The following is a 17,663-nucleotide window of genomic DNA, read 5'->3' as shown; positions in this document are numbered from 1 at the left end:
CGCATCCAGTTCAAGACTCTTGTACTAGCCTACAGATGCCTTGACCAGTCTGCACCCAGCTACCTCCAGACCCTCATCTCTCCCTACACCCCCACTCGACCTCTCCGCTCCGCCTGCACTAGAAGACTGGCTCTACCTCCGCTACGCTCCCCTGCCTCCCGAGCCCGCTCCTTCTCCACCCTTGCTCCGCAGTGGTGGAACGACCTTCCTACAGATGTCAGGACTGCCCAGTCCCTGACCACATTCCGGCGCCTCCTTAAGACTCACCTCTTCAAACAGCACCTGTAGAACTCCTCTGCTGTATCCTGGGACACTATCACCCTTCATTTAAATGTGCTTTATTCTGCTCTTATCTGCCCCCTATTTTACTGCATTTAATCCTGTACCTCAGAATATTGTAATCTGCCAAGTGTTTAATCTGTAGTATTTTGTACTTAATCATATCCTGATGTAACTATCACTATTTAATCATATCCTGATGTAACTTTCACTATTATCTGCTGTATTATTGAATTGTGGTTTGTCACACTTGAGAATTATTGTATTTCTTGTTCTTATTGTATGACTTATATTGTAACACTTGAATGTATTTGTATTTGCTTGCGATTGTAAATCGCCCTGGATAAGGGCGTCTGCTAAGAAATAAATAATAATAATAATAATAATAATAATAATAATAATAATAATAATACATTTATTATTATTATGTTTATTATTATTATTATTATTATTATTATTATTATTATTATTATTATTGTTATTATTATTACTACTACGACTACTAATAATAATAATAATAATAATAATAATAATAATATGGTAAACCGAGTGTAGAAAATGTGTTTAATTTTACCGCGCGAGCCCCTCAATTTATGTTTATATATATATATATATATATATATATATATATATATATATATATATATATATATATATATATATATATATATAATTAGAATTCGATTAGAATACATTTACTGAAAAGGATGTAAGATGATATGGGACCATTTTATAAAGAAAAAGATATGTGTGTACACGAGTGAAGTGTGTGTAATATACATAGGTAATATTTAAACGAAATCTGATACCAGTGGTATCGAATATTAAAATAAATTAAACGAAAGATATGACCATATAAATATAGCTATGATCTATGTTGTAATAATACTATATCTAAAATCAAATGAAATACCTTTGCATATGTAATTATCTTTTATATCTTTGGCATTAGATCGCCCAGCAGTTCTTAAAAGTCGGATTCGAGAACGTTCACATTAGACTCACATTCGACTCCTTTGCGCACACAGTTCCATAATATAGTTATGTAGTTCACTAGTACAAAACCATGTGTAAACAAAATTCAGCCTTACAATCTATTGTTATGAAATAAAACAGCATTTAAAAACATTTTAATACACTAGAATTGTACAAACGGATAATTACTCCTGGATGAGATCGCTCGGACCCTCATTACACACGCGTGCGTGGACATATGTGTCTGCATACGTGACCCCGCGGGCCTGGGGCGCTTCGTTTGTGGCGGAAGGGCAGGAACTTGTTGCTCTGGGGGCGGGGCTTCGCCTGGGGGTTTAATTCAGTAAAAGCAGCAGTGGAATAATGAGCCTGGGCGCGCTGGACTGGGAGAGATACGGCTCGAGTTAGGAGTTGATTACGTATAATATTAAATCCTCTCCCACACTGACACAAAGGGTTCAGAAGCGCAGGTCACAGCGAAAGCTCCGGCACTGTGGACCTCGGAAGCGGGACGCGCTTGGAATTGTTTGAAATTTGCAGAACCAGTGGAAAGCGTAGGGATGGTGGAGAACTCCGCCAACAGCAAGGGTCAAATGGTGAGTTTTTTTCACACAGTGCTGGAAAAGGAAAGGGGAAATGGCATCGACTCTCTCCTCGACCCTAGCAGAGCGGACATTAACAGGAGATTCGGGATCATACGCAAAAACGCACGGATAGCCTGTGAAATTCGTATTGATTTATATATACTCTCTGAGTTAAATTGAAGCTAGACACAGTAGGCTGATTTGCAAAATGTGTAACTTTTTGACCCCCAAAATAATCATCGGGGTGTTGGACATTTATGAACCGCTGTGTGTGGGCTACACAACAGTTAACTAAAATTACTACAGCAGCAACACGAAATGAACGCGTGCTGAGTGCACATTTAATTTAATACTCCTGGTCGAACGAGGGCGTTGCATGGAAATACAATGGAAATTGCTTAAGTTTGGTTGTTAACTATGGAAACCAGCAAACATAAATTACATATAGATCCATATTCACTTGCATTAACCTCTCGAAATAGTAAAACGAGTGAAAGATCACTGACAGATTTTTGAATAATACTGTACGGTATATAATTGTATTAAATGCACAATACACTACTTGTTTCCAGCGGTTAACAAAAAAGGAACACTATTTCTTACAGAAATACGCATTACTGTGAAGTGACTGACAGCTGTATTCGGGTCTAATTTTTAAATCGATATCGGGGAGTTAGATAACGAAGCAATTTAAGTACTTCGATAAGAACACTGAGTCAGAGCTGTCTGTCTGAGAACTACATTGCAATATAAAGAAATTCGTTACCTGGAAACCACGCACACGTCTTTTTTTAAAACGACAATCCTGTTCGCTACTTAGTATTTCAATCGGTTTAAAACATACCTGGTTTTAAAGTAATTGCTTGAAGATTTATGTTTATTTATGGGTTTGTTTAAACTGCATTTCAAAACCAAATTGCTGTAATGTACAGTACAAGCCTTTGTTGTGTTTAGGGTTTCCCTTAAATCAGAAGCTTGTTTTAAAAATACACCACAGGGAAATGTATAAAACTATAAATAGTCAAATTGTTGCTTTGGGCTTGCATGACTAGTACAGTCATTTCTGTCTGTGGTGACGAGTTTAAGAAACGGTATCTGACTGCTGCTGTATGTCGTCAGTCACTGCGGCTACCGACAACACCACATTAGTTCTTATTTTGAAGTCGGCTCTACAGAGATTTGTAATTAAAAAGTAGAGGTTCCTTGAGGTAACATAACAAAGAAACAACACTGTGTATATTAGAAATTGAATTTGTAAATAGTTTCTGATAATCATCACGAATAACTCTTAACATTCCGTTAGCTCTGTCACTAAAGACAGGCACAGCGTATCGATTTCATGACATGTAAATGAAATGGGAGTGCTTGCATGAAAACGAAGCACTTTGATGTGTCAGTAAAATACACAATTATCGACTGTAATACTGTCAAACAACGTGGCTGCAACAGAGCAACGTATAGTAACACATAAAAAAAAATAAAACACACTGTAAAATGAATTTAAATGGCTAAAAAAACACAAATGTGGATAGATTTGCAGCAAGCATTTACATTGTACAAAGATACATTTTTGTTTTATGACAATACAAGCTGTACAGTTTGTGTATTGTTTTTCAGTAGGTAGGTGATAGAAATCAGAAGGTTTTTTTTTCATTTAACCTTTATTTTACCAGATAAGAAGATTGAGAAAAATTATCATTTACAAGGAAAAGGCAAACATCACAGCAGCACAAAGCAAACAAATACAGCATAGAAAAATAGTCATTGTCCTCATTTCTGCAGCCTGGCCCAGTGTAAATGCTACTCACACATCCTGTGTTGTTGTTGTGTGCATAACTAATGAGGTGTTTTTCTGTTAAGTATATGTTTTAATTCAGATCTTGCCATGGACAATGGTCTAGGTGTTTCAGCAGGGCTAATTTCATTCATAACTTCAAACACTGTGTAGACACGTTTTTGGCTAATGGCTTCTCCAGTACCCTGTCACGTGCTAAGGGTTTAAAACCAGCTCGGGACAGGAGAAATGAGTTTGCTGGTGTCAGCTTAGCAGTGCATATTGGTCACAAACCCTGCACAGGAATAGGCAGTTCACGGCTGAATGTTGGAATTCTGAGTTCAGACTTTGCAATTCTTTAGTATTATTTCGTATTCCGCAGTTCTGTTGGTTACCATTCTACTAGGTCAGATACTGCTTGCTGCACATCGTAGAGGTGCTGATGTGTTGTCCCCTTCTTGTTGTTCTCAGCCCGGTCTGACCCCCGAGGGATTGAGCATGGTGTTGCCTGGAAGCCCTTCGTTCTCCCCCCACCACGCAGGTGTCAAGCTGGAGGCGGTGATGGAGCAGCTCCAGAGGCAGCAGCAAGCCCGTCTGGAGATGGAGCAGCGAGAGCGGAACGAGCGGCACGTCCGCGAGGCCCACATCAGGTACGCCCAGCAGGTAGCAGCTCAGCAGGCCGTCCTGGCTGCAGCAAGGGCCTCGGGGAACCAGCTTCCTTCGGGACTCCTGCACAGGGGCCTGTCTGCGCTGGTGGTGGGGGGCCAGAGAGCCTCAGATCAAAGTAGCGTGGACTCGGAGGCGGACGAGGAGAGGGCCCGAGGGTCTGGGGACGAGGAGGAGGAGGAGATGGAAAGGGATGAGGAGCTGGAGGAAGGGAGTGAGGAGGAGGAGGAGGAGGAAGAAGGGAGTGGAGGTGGGGCTATCGGGTTGGAATACCTCCGGAAACAGACCCTGGCTTTGCAGACGGCCCACAGACTGCTGCCCGCCACCCACCCGTCTCCCCCAGGCCCCCCTCCTCCCATCGTCGAGGTGAAGCAGGAGCCGGACGAGGAGAGCCACTCTCCCGGGGAGCAGACATCAGGATCCCCGAGCGCGCAGCCGGACTGGGGCTACGATGAGCAGTTCAAACAGGTAAGAGCAGGCGCCTTACTGAGTCTTCTGCAGGCACTTTAAAATTGAGACCATAACGATATTTATTTCGACCTATCAGAGGGGAAACTTCAGGTTTAAACATTGAAAGGGAATGATGCAGAGGGTGGTCTTTACGGGCAGCAGTGTGGAGTAGTGGTTAGGGCTCTGGACTCTTGACCGGAGGGCCGTGTGTTCAATCCCAGGTGGGGGACACTGCTGCTCTACCCTTGAGCAAGGTACTTTACCTAGATTGTGCCAGTAAAAAAAAAAAAGTATAACTGGGTAATTGTATGTAAAAATAATGTGTAAAAAATAATTTAATTGTATGTAAAAAATAATGTGATGTCTTGTAACAATTGTAAGTCGCCCTGGATAAGGGATGTCTGCTAAGAAATAAATAATAATAATAATAATACTGGGTGGGGCACAAGGTATATGTTTACTAACATATGCCTATAATATAATTTGGAGGATAATTTTGTGCTGTTTTAAAGTCACACAATTATCCTCCAAATGCCTTGTGGAATGATGAAGGCACCAAATTGTAGGCATTGAGTTCTAGTTTGTCTTTTGGTAATGTTGGAACAGAGAAACGGAGCACCTCTTGACAAACTGATTCCTTTGAAATTGCCACGGAATGTTTTGTTTAGTCAACAGCTCAGGGAAATCGCTTCTGAGATCTCTCATGGTCACCTGCAAAGTGCTTTAGTTTGTCCAAATTGTTGTTTTCCATGTAAGAGTTAAATTCCCCTGCTAGGAGGAAGTGCTAATCCCTCTCCCTCTCCTTTCGGTGTTCTTTGTGCCTGGGCCGTGTTCTCCAGGGAGGCCAAAATCCTAGAAGTGTGGCTTGGCAGGCAGCCAGTTTGTGCTGTCGAGGTTATGGACCTTCCAGGGAGTGAGGGTACAGCAGCAGACTCCAAAAAACAAGTGAAATGTGGGTGGAGTGGATAGCAAGCAGCCTTCTATCAATCAGCAGCAGAGAGACTTACAGTGAGGGAGAAACCTTTATCAAAAACCGTTGGAAGCTTAGAAAAACACGGGAGTTTACAGTTTAACAGAGTTCCGGGTGGAGCATATCTAGCTGAAACGGGAGAGCAGAAAGTTTCACATGAGGGTGCTGAGAGCCTTTCCCGAAGGGGCAGGGGCTTTTTGTTTTATGTCTATTTAGTAGCTTCCAATTACACTATTTTGGGGGAATGTTATTATATTTCTCTCAGTGCATTGTCAGCACGGCAGTTTAGGAGAAGGGCAACAGATGTCGCATGCTTTGTGTGCGCCTCACAGAATGGGGAGGGGGTGATTTTGTCATTGATGTATGTCTTTTGACCTCAGCGCTGCCCTGAACAGCAGAGTAAATAATTGTTAAACAAGAGAGCAGACAAAGAAACCTTAGCAAGATGTTGTCAGGGAGGGCTGTCTGCACTGAGGCCTAGCAGTATAGGCCTCTTGTCGACAAGCCCTGATCTGGAAAAGGCCTTGTTCTCTGTCCCCATGGGAGAGCCAGACCGTCCCTTTAGGTCTGTCTGACAGCCATGTTTCTGTCCTGTCCCCTCTGATGAGGAAGAAGGAGTTGGACCACGCTAATCCCGGATGATTAATAGGTTTTTAATCAACAAAATTGTGAGGTTGATTGTTGTGTTGGATTCATAGGCCAAGGTTTTAATGTTGGTGGTCAGAGTGACACATGGCCCTCCCAGTAGCTGTTTTAATTTTAGGAGGGGGATTGCCTCAAATCTCTTTAATTTCCCCTCCCTCTTTATCAAACTACCCCCTTGAAATGCAGTGTGGTTTCTCCTCGCCAGTGGACTCCTTCACCTCGTGGATAACTGGGCGGCTAGAAATGTATCTGTGAAGGTTTTTACTAAATTAGATGGCTGGTAAATTTATTTTATAAAATATGTGCACTGTATATATGTATTAAAAACTGAAAAAAAGAATGTTAAACCCAAACCAATCACCCTGCGATAACCTTTTATTTAAATAAAATGTATGTATGAAAAACTTAAATTCACTGACAAACGTTCAGTTTGATTTAAGATATTTAAAAAGACTTTACCATTCAATTTATTACATCTTACTTTTTCTAAATGTAGCACCATTGAGTGTTTATTGTTAGGGATGGTTCGACTGAAACACAGAACATTGAGGCTAACCTCTATTTGACATGCAAATGTAAACAATTCAATCTAGTTCTTAAACCTTTAGCACTGTACATATGCACCAAGTAAAAGAGTGAAATAGCTTCCCCTCTCCAGGAACCTGCAGGCAGTGCTGCTGCTGGAAGGAAGGGGATGTGGTGGTATAAACTGTGATCACACTCCCCTCCCCCTATAATTAACATCCTGTGTGCAAGCAGGATTGCAGGATGTTGTTTCTCTCCACAGGGGACCAGTGATTACTTCAAACCCCCCTTTAGCCTGCAGAAGCTAGTTTGAGACTTTTCACTCCTAATATGAAGACTAATAATGGTGGTCCAATGCAAATAATATTTAACTTGGAAGAAACTTATAATATGGCTTAACCATATGAAGACGCTGTGTGCGTAATATCCGCGATGGCCATGGCATCCCTTTCTTTTATGAATACTGCAAAACAGACGCCTTTGTGTCAGTAACACTTGACAGTGACATTTTCTATTCCATTGTGAAATGGTCCTGATGGAGCGCTAATATGCGTTGATTGTCTTTAGTCTTTATATTGTTCTGGTCACTGTATACTTTTTTTGTTTTTCCTGCTCAAGTGTTAACTATCATCTGATTTGCTGGTCCCATCCTGACCATCAGCAAATCAGTTTTGAGAATGCTGTGTGCGCCTTCTGTGTAGTCGACGATGTAAACCAAAAACCGTGCCGCAGCCACCTTGGATGCAGAGCAGATGGACGGACGCTTATTCCTGGCAAACCACATGGAAATTGTACACATTGAAGAAAACTGACTGTATATATTTTGAGCTGCTTTGGAGTTTACAAATGAACTGTTAAACCTGGGAATAATACTTTATTTTGTTTTTTGTTTTATTTTGTACAGTGTATTTCTCAAACCGGGCTGCGTGCGTCTGGGTTTCTGATTAATGAGCACGTCTAGTACAGGGGTTCCCAAACTGTGGTCCGCGGCCCAAAGGTGGGCTGCGGGAGGCAATGTCATTCTATGTATTTTTTTCTATTAATAGCGAAAAGCCGGCACCAGCGTCTGTTGTAACTGTAGAAAAATAAAGTGTAGCAAGGCAATATTGGCGCACTGTCATTCAAAGCAGAAATTCACAAATCAGAGCTAAGATTGCCTACCTGTAGGCGGGATGTAGAGCGAGAGTTCTGACAATAGGGCAGTGTTTAGGTCATGTGATCACTTTGCTGGCAGGTGTAAACAGTGTGTTCAGTATTAATAAAATTACAATGTCGAATCCACTACCAAAGAATTCGCTTTAAGTATAAAGAACAAAAAAGGCAACTACAGGAGTTTGAATGCATTTGTACCGTGGGCTCAGTTTTGAGGTGCTGGAATGGGTTGTTTCTTTTGTAGAAACCTTTTCATATTAACTTTTGTACTTGATAGCATTCATTTAGAAATTCAGTTGATGCTGTGATATAATGAATATGTTTGTGACTAATTAGCTATTAACATTTAAAATCAAGTTATTAATCAGACTGATAAATCTTCTTGTGTACCGGGAATTGATTTGTTAAAATGTTTGGATATAATGCTATTTTATTGATTACTGGCTCGTTCACAGCCATCTTAAAATAACGCTAGAATCTGTTTTGTTGGAAAATAATAATAAAAGGAACATTTTGACCAATTCAAATTTCGCTGTGGATGGATTTTCATAAGTTTTCTTTTGGTTAAGTGGCGCAACTGTGCTCCACGGTTTTTTTTTTCTTTTTTGGGGGGGGGGTGTTGCAAGCCAACTGAATGTGATTTTGCAAGTTGTATTTGTAGTGGTGAAAAAGGTAACTTATGCAAGGCCCTCGTTTCATTCTGTATTGTGCACATTCGTCTTTTTTGTGCATGACAGTTCAGCGTGAGAGGTAACAGCTAAACGTTTTATTTACACAGTGTTCAGAAGTTAGGATTTAAGAGTTATGTTTTTGTGCACGTTGTACTGGTTTTAATCAAGTGATTCCTGTGCAGGTATTTAGAAATGGGAATAATAAGAGACATGCACTTCTTTCTTGTTTGATAACCAAGAAAAATAACTGCATTTCTAAAATGTTCAATTATGCAAAGGTACCTAATTTAAATGTTTGATAAAACGTATTTAGTTTTCGCAATTTATTTTATTTACTAAAATTGAAATGTTTCAAAATTATTATTTTCACTCAGTGCATATTCTATGTGACTTCCATCTTTCACAATATTTATTCAAATGAATAAAGTACAGTTTAGATTAGGTTTATAACTTTACAGGTTTAAAAAATATACATATTTTAATTTGACATTTTCCCAAGGAGTGCTAATAGTGGGCAGCAGTGCCTAATGCAGCTGAACAGGTGGGCCTCAGGTAAAGTTTGGGAACCCCTGATCTAGTCGATTACATAAATACAGCTTGTGTTGTGATTATTTTTCAAAGAAATGCCTTTGTTACTGAATGGGTTAAAAAAAAAGGGGTGTGTGTGTGTGTGTGTGTGTGTGTGTGTGTATCATGTGATTTGTTATTTTTGGGGGCACTGTCAGCGTTTGCCTCCGCTCTGAGACCCAGACCTCCCAGGCAGCCCTGAGACAGGCAGCTGATGGGTAACTCCTTGTTTTCCCTGGCATAGAGATCTAATTATTGAATAAACGACATGATCTGGCTGCCTGCCAGCCAGCCATCAGACATCTCCCCGTATGAAAGTGTTCATAAAGAGAGTTCAGGGAGGAGGGGGGGTGGTGCACAGTTCTGATGACAGGGATTATGTAATCCTGGGTAGGTTAGGGTTAGGGAGGAGGGGGAGCAGTGCTCTGCTGCGGTGTACAGTTCTGATGACAGGGATTATGTAATCCTGGTTAGGGTTAGGGAGGAGGGGGAGCGGTGCGCTGCTGCGGTGTACAGTTCTAATGACAGGGATTATGTAATCCTGGTAAGGGTTAGGGAGGAGAGGAGAGGGAGCGGTGCTCCGCTGCGGTGCACAGTTCTAATAACGGGGATTATGTAATCCTGGGTAGGGTAGGGTTAGGGAGGAGGGGGAGCGGTGCTCCGCTGCGGTGCACAGTTCTAATGACAGGGATTATGTATTCCTGGGTAGGGTAGGGTTAGGGAGGAGGGGGAGCGGTGCTCCGCTGCGGTGCACAGTTCTAATGACAGGGATTATGTATTCCTGGGTAGGGTAGGGTTAGGGAGGAGGGGGAGCGGTGCTCCGCTGCGGTGCACAGTTCTGATGACAGGGATTATGTAATCCTGGGTAGGGTAGGGTTAGGGAGGAGGGGGAGCGGTGCTCCGCTGCGGTGCACAGTTCTGATGACAGGGATTATGTAATCCTGGGTAGGTTAGGGTTAGGGAGGAGGGGGAGCAGTGCTCTGCTGCGGTGTACAGTTCTGATGACAGGGATTATGTAATCCTGGTTAGGGTTAGGGAGGAGGGGGAGCGGTGCGCTGCTGCGGTGTACAGTTCTAATGACAGGGATTATGTAATCCTGGTAAGGGTTAGGGAGGAGAGGAGAGGGAGCGGTGCTCCGCTGCGGTGCACAGTTCTAATAACGGGGATTATGTAATCCTGGGTAGGGTAGGGTTAGGGAGGAGGGGGAGCGGTGCTCCGCTGCGGTGCACAGTTCTAATGACAGGGATTATGTATTCCTGGGTAGGGTAGGGTTAGGGAGGAGGGGGAGCGGTGCTCCGCTGCGGTGCACAGTTCTAATGACAGGGATTATGTATTCCTGGGTAGGGTAGGGTTAGGGAGGAGGGGGAGCGGTGCTCCGCTGCGGTGCACAGTTCTGATGACAGGGATTATGTAATCCTGGGTAGGGTAGGGTTAGGGAGGAGGGGGAGCGGTGCTCCGCTGCGGTGCACAGTTCTGATGACAGGGATTATGTAATCCTGGGTAGGTTAGGGTTATTTATTGTTGTTACTATGTTCCTGATTTTGTTTTTTCATATTGTGCTAGTCTGAATTTCCAATGTTGTCCATTCTGTCTGAGTGGACGTAATTCATTAGCACTGGCTCTGTTGTGTCAGCCTGTGCATTTAAACCTGAAATAGCACTCCACACAACCCTTGTTTCTGTTGTTTAAAAGATGAGTACACAGCACGCTCATGGTTCATTGGGCTCCAATAGTGAAGTGCTTAATTGATCTTAGTGGGGGATGGGGTGTTGTCCCTGTTTTTAGATTCTGCTGCCCCACCCAAAGGAAACATTCCAGACAGAATGAAAGAGTTAACCGGGGAATAGTTGGCATTCCCATCTAAGGCTTGATCAGTTATCGGGCACACCTCAGACTTCCTGTGTCTTTTCAAGCTCTTAATTCATTGAGAGATGTAGGGGAGGGTTTAAACTAAACAAATAAACAACAGTGCTGGTTGCGAGAGCGTTGCTCGGGTGCACCTGTGAACCTCTTTAGGTGTGCTGTTGCTGTGAGACTGTGTGTGACGGGTGTGCTCTCAATCTTGTTCACTCTGTGCAATCCAGATGGCTTCTGAAAGCCTTCCTAACCCACCGCATCTTAATGGAACATTCCAGATGGCGTTTCAAAATTCCCCAAGTGCTCTGTAGCAACATGCAGCTTGTAGTTTTCCTGAATTCCAGTTTCTGAAGGGGGGTAGGGGGTTAACATAAAACACCGGAGTTCTTATAGGCTTGATTGGGGAGTATCCTTTGAAGGCTGTGCCTTTCTCTCCTGTCTAGGCATAACCTTATAAAACAATATAAAGCTGGCTTTCAATTAAAATGCTGGACAATCGTGAATGACTCTTGTAAATTAGATTTTTTTTTTTTTTTTTTTTTTTAAAGCTTGAACTGCCACAGTGGTGAATTATTATACAAGATATGTGTTTTAAACCCTATACTTACTTTGACCCAACTTGTTCAGTACAATATGGTAAAATAGCTAATTATCTCTCATTTTAGGTTGTATTTTTAATTGATATTAAAACACAACAGTGAACAAACTTAGTGTCTTGCTGAATCATCTATTTATTATTTTAATATTACTGTCTGTCTGACTCCTGAAAAGAAATGATGCACCGCTTGTTGATATATGAACCAGCTCAACATGTGCTACTCCTCCCCTTTGGTCTCTGTGTATAATAATAGTAATCTATCTACTTTTCAATGATATGTTTTATTCAAATTCTTTGAGGGCAGCTTCAAGTACCCCATAGAGCTTATATAACTATTACAAAACACTGAGACGGTTGGGAATATTTTCAGCCCATTTTTAGCCCAGTGGGATTCTAAAGATTTTCCCTCAATTCTCAGATCCCAGTGGGATCAGCAAGGTGGAGAAGGAGTTCAGTATCTCTGCGGAAGAGATTCAGCAGGACAAACACTGCTGGTTGCTTGTTTAGCTTGGCTGCCAATGACCAGTAAATCTGTTTGCTCTGGCTTCTGCACTGACACCTTGAAGCTTCTTCAAACCTGGCCCTTTGTCTTTCCTGTTTTCAGAGGGGGCAGGGTGGGATGAAGGCCATTTGGTGTAATTTCTTCCCAAGGTACTTTACTGTGTGGGTGAGGGTCTGATTGCAGCTATTAATCTCCATTTTGTTGGTCCTTTGCCTGGGGCTAGTAGCCCTGGTCAGGCCTCAACAGGTGTGCTGAAAGCAGTATTGCTGCCATAAAAGCTTGTAGCTACACGCTCGCTGGCCAGTTGGCCCTTTTGCTTCAGTTTGTAGTCTGGAATCGTGCCGTCTCGTATGCCCACAGGATTCATTAAATGCCTTTAATATACTAACTAATCACTTTTCCTCTAGCATGAATATGTTTTTGTAGTACAGTGTAATGGTATTAATGTGTATTCCAGAGCGTTTCTATTTTACACAATCAATATACATCTAAAACTAAATGATTCCAAAACTGTCCCTGTGGTTTATGCAGCATGTGCTTATTGTAGCACAGTACGTCTTCATCATTTTTAAAATGTCCAGTATTAGTTTTTTGTTTCTATTCAGTGTTTCTTATGTATTTCTTTTATACGCGTTGCAGGGCTTGCTAGTACGTTCTGCATTTAAAGGCTAATTGGGTGCATTTGAATGGCAGAAGTAGATTACATTGTAAACCAGCAACACTGAATTTAAAAACCTTGTTTAAGATGTACAGTACTTCCACCGGCTTGCTCTGAATAGGATTACTTGGAGGCCCTGTCTTTCTCAAAGCAGTCTAACTGCTTCAATACGAAGTCATGCACCAGTATTTCTTCCTGACTTCATGTGTCCAATATTATCATTAAATGTATTTGTTTTATTTTTTTATGATGTATCCTTCAGATAAGGGATAAATGAAAAACACTACCTCTACCCACAAATTAAGTTGAACAGACTAAACGTTTGAACCATTTGTGTAAATGGTTGTTCACCAACTATGACACATTCTTAATATAAATTAATTTGAAAAAGTACATTGTTTTAGTATTTATCGTAATCTTTCTATTTGACTTCTGTCTTTGTTTCAAGTTGACAGTGGTTTCCACATGCAGTATTTCAATAACAGGAGTTCACAATACATCAAGATACTACAAAATGTAAATGTAAACCAGACTGAAGTTGGTTTCAGTCTTCACAGCGTGAATAAGTGATGGATCTATAAAGAAATCCTGTTCATATCTCTGTTAGTATTCTTACTCTAAGACTTCCAGAGCCTTTGACATTCCAGATGGCGATTGTAAACTTAATGAATGAGAAACAGGCAGCATCTGTTTTGATATTTGGAGGCCTGGTAGCATTTTGTTAATTGCAAATCGTTTTACCAGATAGCCCTCTGAAGTCCACAAGAGACAGAAGCTTCTACAATTTGGTGTTCTAAAACAAGCTGGAATTGAGTCTTTTTTTAACTTGAACATCTTGAAAGCTTAGCTGTGCTGTACAAGCACTGAGCAATGTTCTAATTTGCAAGTGTGATCAAAGGTCTGTTTTCTTTAACTGATAAATAACTCATCCCTATTTTCTACTGTAATTAAATGCTGCAGTATAATATAATCTGAATTTTGACAATGTTTAAACATTTAAATGGAGTGGACTTTTCATTTTATTTTCACTTAAAACAGTGCAATGTGGTGAATTGTAAACTCATATGGAGGGAGGGGTGCCTGCTGTTCACTCACCCACCAGGAGCCAGATGGTGCAAAAATTCACAGAAGCCCCTGAATGAACAAGGCTCTGGTTTAATTAGCTGGGAGTCTTCACAAGCACATTCCAGGGGCCAGTGGCTTGATAGTGCAGGTTTCTGATTTCTAAACCAGACCTGTTCCAGATCCCTTTCTTCAAACACTCTCAGGATTCTCCTTCAGAACTCTGTTCACGTGTTTGTTTCCATGCACAAGACTCTGCAGATCCCTTTCTTCAAACACTCTCAGGATTCTCCTTCAGAACTCTGTTCACGTGTTTTTTTCCATGCACAAGACGCTTGTGAAAGGGGTGCTTTGATCAGGACTGATTTAATAAGCACCGATATTTGGGAAGCAGTTTACTTTAATTCAGTGTCTGTAAATAAAGCTCCTTTTTATTCACCAATTTTGAAGCAGACTTCATTGTAATCTGATGTGTCTTGTGCATTTTAGCAGTGCCTGATCAGGTCTCTTTTCTGAAAAATGTAATTGATTCACTAAGTTCTGATTTCAGTTCTGATGGATCATTGTTTGCATTCTCCTATACAGTACCACGGTAGCTGCCAAAACTAATTTCTCTGCCTATGAATGAAAAATCCACTGGCCCCAAACACATTCTACTTGGCCCAGTATAATGTTTATTGATAGTTTGTGTTGCAATGTATGTTTAAAAGAGGGCATATAAACTCCTACTCTACAGAGTTTAAACTAACTGCGATCGATCGGGTGGAAAATGGAAAGAAGCTTTCAGAAATACTGCTGGACTCCTGTGATTTAATATTCTGAATCTAAAGTCTTTAATAGCTTTTGCAAAGAAAGTCTCACTCCTCCCAACAGACAGCCACGTGTACACTGTAAAATGTTCTATGTAAATGAAAAACAATGTATTTCTGTAGTGTGTGCAGCATATGTAAGGTACTGTATAGTATCATAGCTGGGCAGCAGTGTGGAGTAGTGGTTAGGGCTCTGGACTCTTGACCGGAGGGTTGTGGGTTCAATCCCCAGTGGGAGACACTGCTGTTGTACTCTTGAGCAAGGTACTTTACCTAGATTGCTCCAGTAAAAACCCAACTGTATAAATGGGTAATTGTATGTAAAATAATGTGATATCTGTATAATGTAAAATAATGTATAATGTGATATCTTGTAACAATTGTAAGTCGCCCTGGATAAGGGCGTCTGCTAAGAAATAAATAATAATAATAATAATAATAATAGCTGGTCAATGCGGAACCGGGATCTGTTTTGTTTACCAAGTAGGCTACGGTAAAAAAGAAAATGCGCTGAAATCATTTAGTTTCAATTTAAAATATTTTATTATTTTCACATTTATACAGTAATGTGTACAATGCAACAGCATCATTTCTTTTTTTGTTACCGGTAGCCTATAGGCTAAAGCTAGGTATTCATTTGATTTTACTGCTGTACTGTATAGGCCTACTGTACAAATTCATATTTTTACATAATGTAATGCGTACCAGAGTCCTGTGCTGGTACGATTTTTACAACCCGCTTCCTACCCAGACCCACTACTACAGGACACGACCCGAACCCGCAACCTGCTGCAGCACCATCTTCTTACCCATGACCTGACCCGCTTTAATAAGACCTGCGACCCGACCCAAACCCGCAAGTGTTTGTCTTTTACCTACTGCCTGCGTCGACTGACTGTCACGCTCTCACATTCACACACAGATATCTCTACCATTCTCCACAGACTGATATTTATTAACTAGCTCTACTACTTTACTATAAAATACCTGTCTATTGGTGACTGAAAAAATAAGCACATCAAAAAAAAAATCACTATAATACTAAGAATAACCGTAGACTTACCGTTCTTTGTTTCAATGCGATGGGTGGGCCTGTTTCTGTGAGCAAAGTTATTTTAAAAAACGGTTCTAGTTTACTTTTCATTAACACGAATTTACCGAGGGATAATAAACGGACTGTTTTAAATTGATAATTGATAATTACAGCAGAAATTGATTTATGTGAATTAATAATCTGTGATCTCAGAGTGCAGTTTGGAGGATAAGGGGTCAGTAATACCCTGCTTCCGCTAGCCATGTTCAGGTGCACCTCAGCTGGTGTTTCTGAGTCCAGGGCATTTCCACTTACGCTGAGGTGCACCTCCGTGTGTCCCAAACCGGTTTGAGATGGTACAGTTTGGTACCTCATACCCGATGAGTCCCAACTGGTCCAGGTGGAAGTGTCTTTACGTAGCATGATACGCAACGTCAGTGTGCTTTTGGATTTCACTGCAGTTATGGCGCTCAATAGCGAGCCAAGAAAAGAAAATGTTTGCTACCTTTTGGATGGGGAGGAAATTAAAGCACTTTTGAATATTTGGTCAAAAATTTCATTTTTAATGACCACTGACACAACAAACAAATACTTTTGTTTGTTGTGTCGGTTGTTGTGACTGAAGATGGGTGGGTGTGTGTGTGTGTGTGTGGGGGGGGGGGGTTCTGAAGATGGGATTGTGTCGAGAGGGGGGTTCTGAAGATGGGTTTGTGTGTGTGTGTGTGTGTGTGTGTGTGTGTGTGTGTGTGTAGTCTTGTTGGATCTGTTGTCCTGTAGAGAGAGCTGGCTGCTGTGTGTGTGTGTAGTCGTGGTGCAAGGTTTCTGTTGTCCTGGGTGCAATTTCACGTTTTGACTGCAACAGAACCAGTTTAAGCGACCTTTGATCAAGAACCCGTGAACGTGACCACAATGCAAGAACGGACCCAGTCATTAAAAATGGTGGAGGTTGAAAACGTAGTCCCACAAATTGAAGTTTTACCCACTTTCGTGTCGTTTTTATTATTTACAGAAAAACAAACATAAACAAAACAAAAACCTAACTTCCCACAGAGTTCTAACTACACTTTCTCTCCCGTTTCTCACTACATCAGACGGTTAAGCCGTCTTCCGATCACAAAACACTTTACACGTTCTTTCACACACACAAGGTTTACACAGTATATAATCAGCCCCATTATTATACATGACTTTATAATCTACACAAACCATCTTGCGTTAAATAATCTACATAATTCAGAAAAGGTTACAGAAACAAGTTGTAAAACTTGCGCCGCCATCTTGACAGGAAATCTGTGTCCCACAATACTTCAGGTTACAACCATGAAGCGTGCCACAAACCCGGTTCACTGGTTCAGTGGACCCATGACCGCTAGGTCCAGTGACCACATCGCGAAAACACTCAACCATGACCTGATGACCTGGTCATAGCTCAAAAACGCACCCCTAGTTTCCTTTTCCCAGGCCATCGTCTCCAGTACTGTAGCTCCAACCAAGCCTCTGGTCATCCCCTTCTAATATGATTCAGTTTAAGATCATTCTTCTTGCAGTATCTCTGTTATGGTATACAAATGCATATACGTCGTTCAAGTCATCGTACCGATAGCCAGTGGAGAAGCACCCGTACCCGTACCATACCAAGCCCTCATGGGTTGGATAGCCAGCAGAGACGCACCTGTACCGTACCGAGGCCTCACAGGTTGGATAGCCAGTGGCAAAGCACCCATACCCGTACCGTACTGAGCCCTCACAGGTCGGGTGGCCAGTGGAGAAGGGGTATTATGCAGGCAATACATCGCAGGGTACTTCCCATAGTAAGAGATCCATTAGGCTACTTTTTTTGCTGGATTAACATGTTGTGATTTAAAAGATTGTTATGGGATTATGAG

The 17,663-nt window shown here is 41.5% G+C and overlaps 1 protein-coding gene across 4 annotated transcripts in view; it reads left to right on the top strand.

Annotated features, from left to right (window-relative positions):
- Positions 1 to 1,487: 1,487 nt before the first annotated feature.
- The window catches only part of LOC117427917 (AT-rich interactive domain-containing protein 3B-like), a 77,644-nt gene continuing 61,468 nt past the window's right edge, over positions 1,488 to 17,663 (top strand). For 3 of the 4 annotated variants that reach the window (XM_058994858.1, XM_058994857.1, XM_058994856.1), the window contains exons 1-2: positions 1,489 to 1,850; positions 4,084 to 4,746. In XM_058994858.1, coding sequence (XP_058850841.1) covers positions 1,815 to 1,850; positions 4,084 to 4,746 — 699 coding nt within the window. In that variant the 5' untranslated portion in view covers positions 1,489 to 1,814. Of the gene's footprint in view, positions 1,851 to 4,083; positions 4,747 to 17,663 lie in introns of all 4 variants that reach the window. The other variant, XM_058994859.1, reaches the window with a different exon arrangement.

The sequence above is a fragment of the Acipenser ruthenus genome, chromosome 21 (genome assembly GCF_902713425.1).
Source record: "Acipenser ruthenus chromosome 21, fAciRut3.2 maternal haplotype, whole genome shotgun sequence".
Lineage (NCBI taxonomy): Eukaryota > Metazoa > Chordata > Actinopteri > Acipenseriformes > Acipenseridae > Acipenser > Acipenser ruthenus.
The sequence above is the reverse complement of the archived record's forward strand: the minus strand, read 5'-3'. Positions and strand labels throughout refer to the sequence as shown.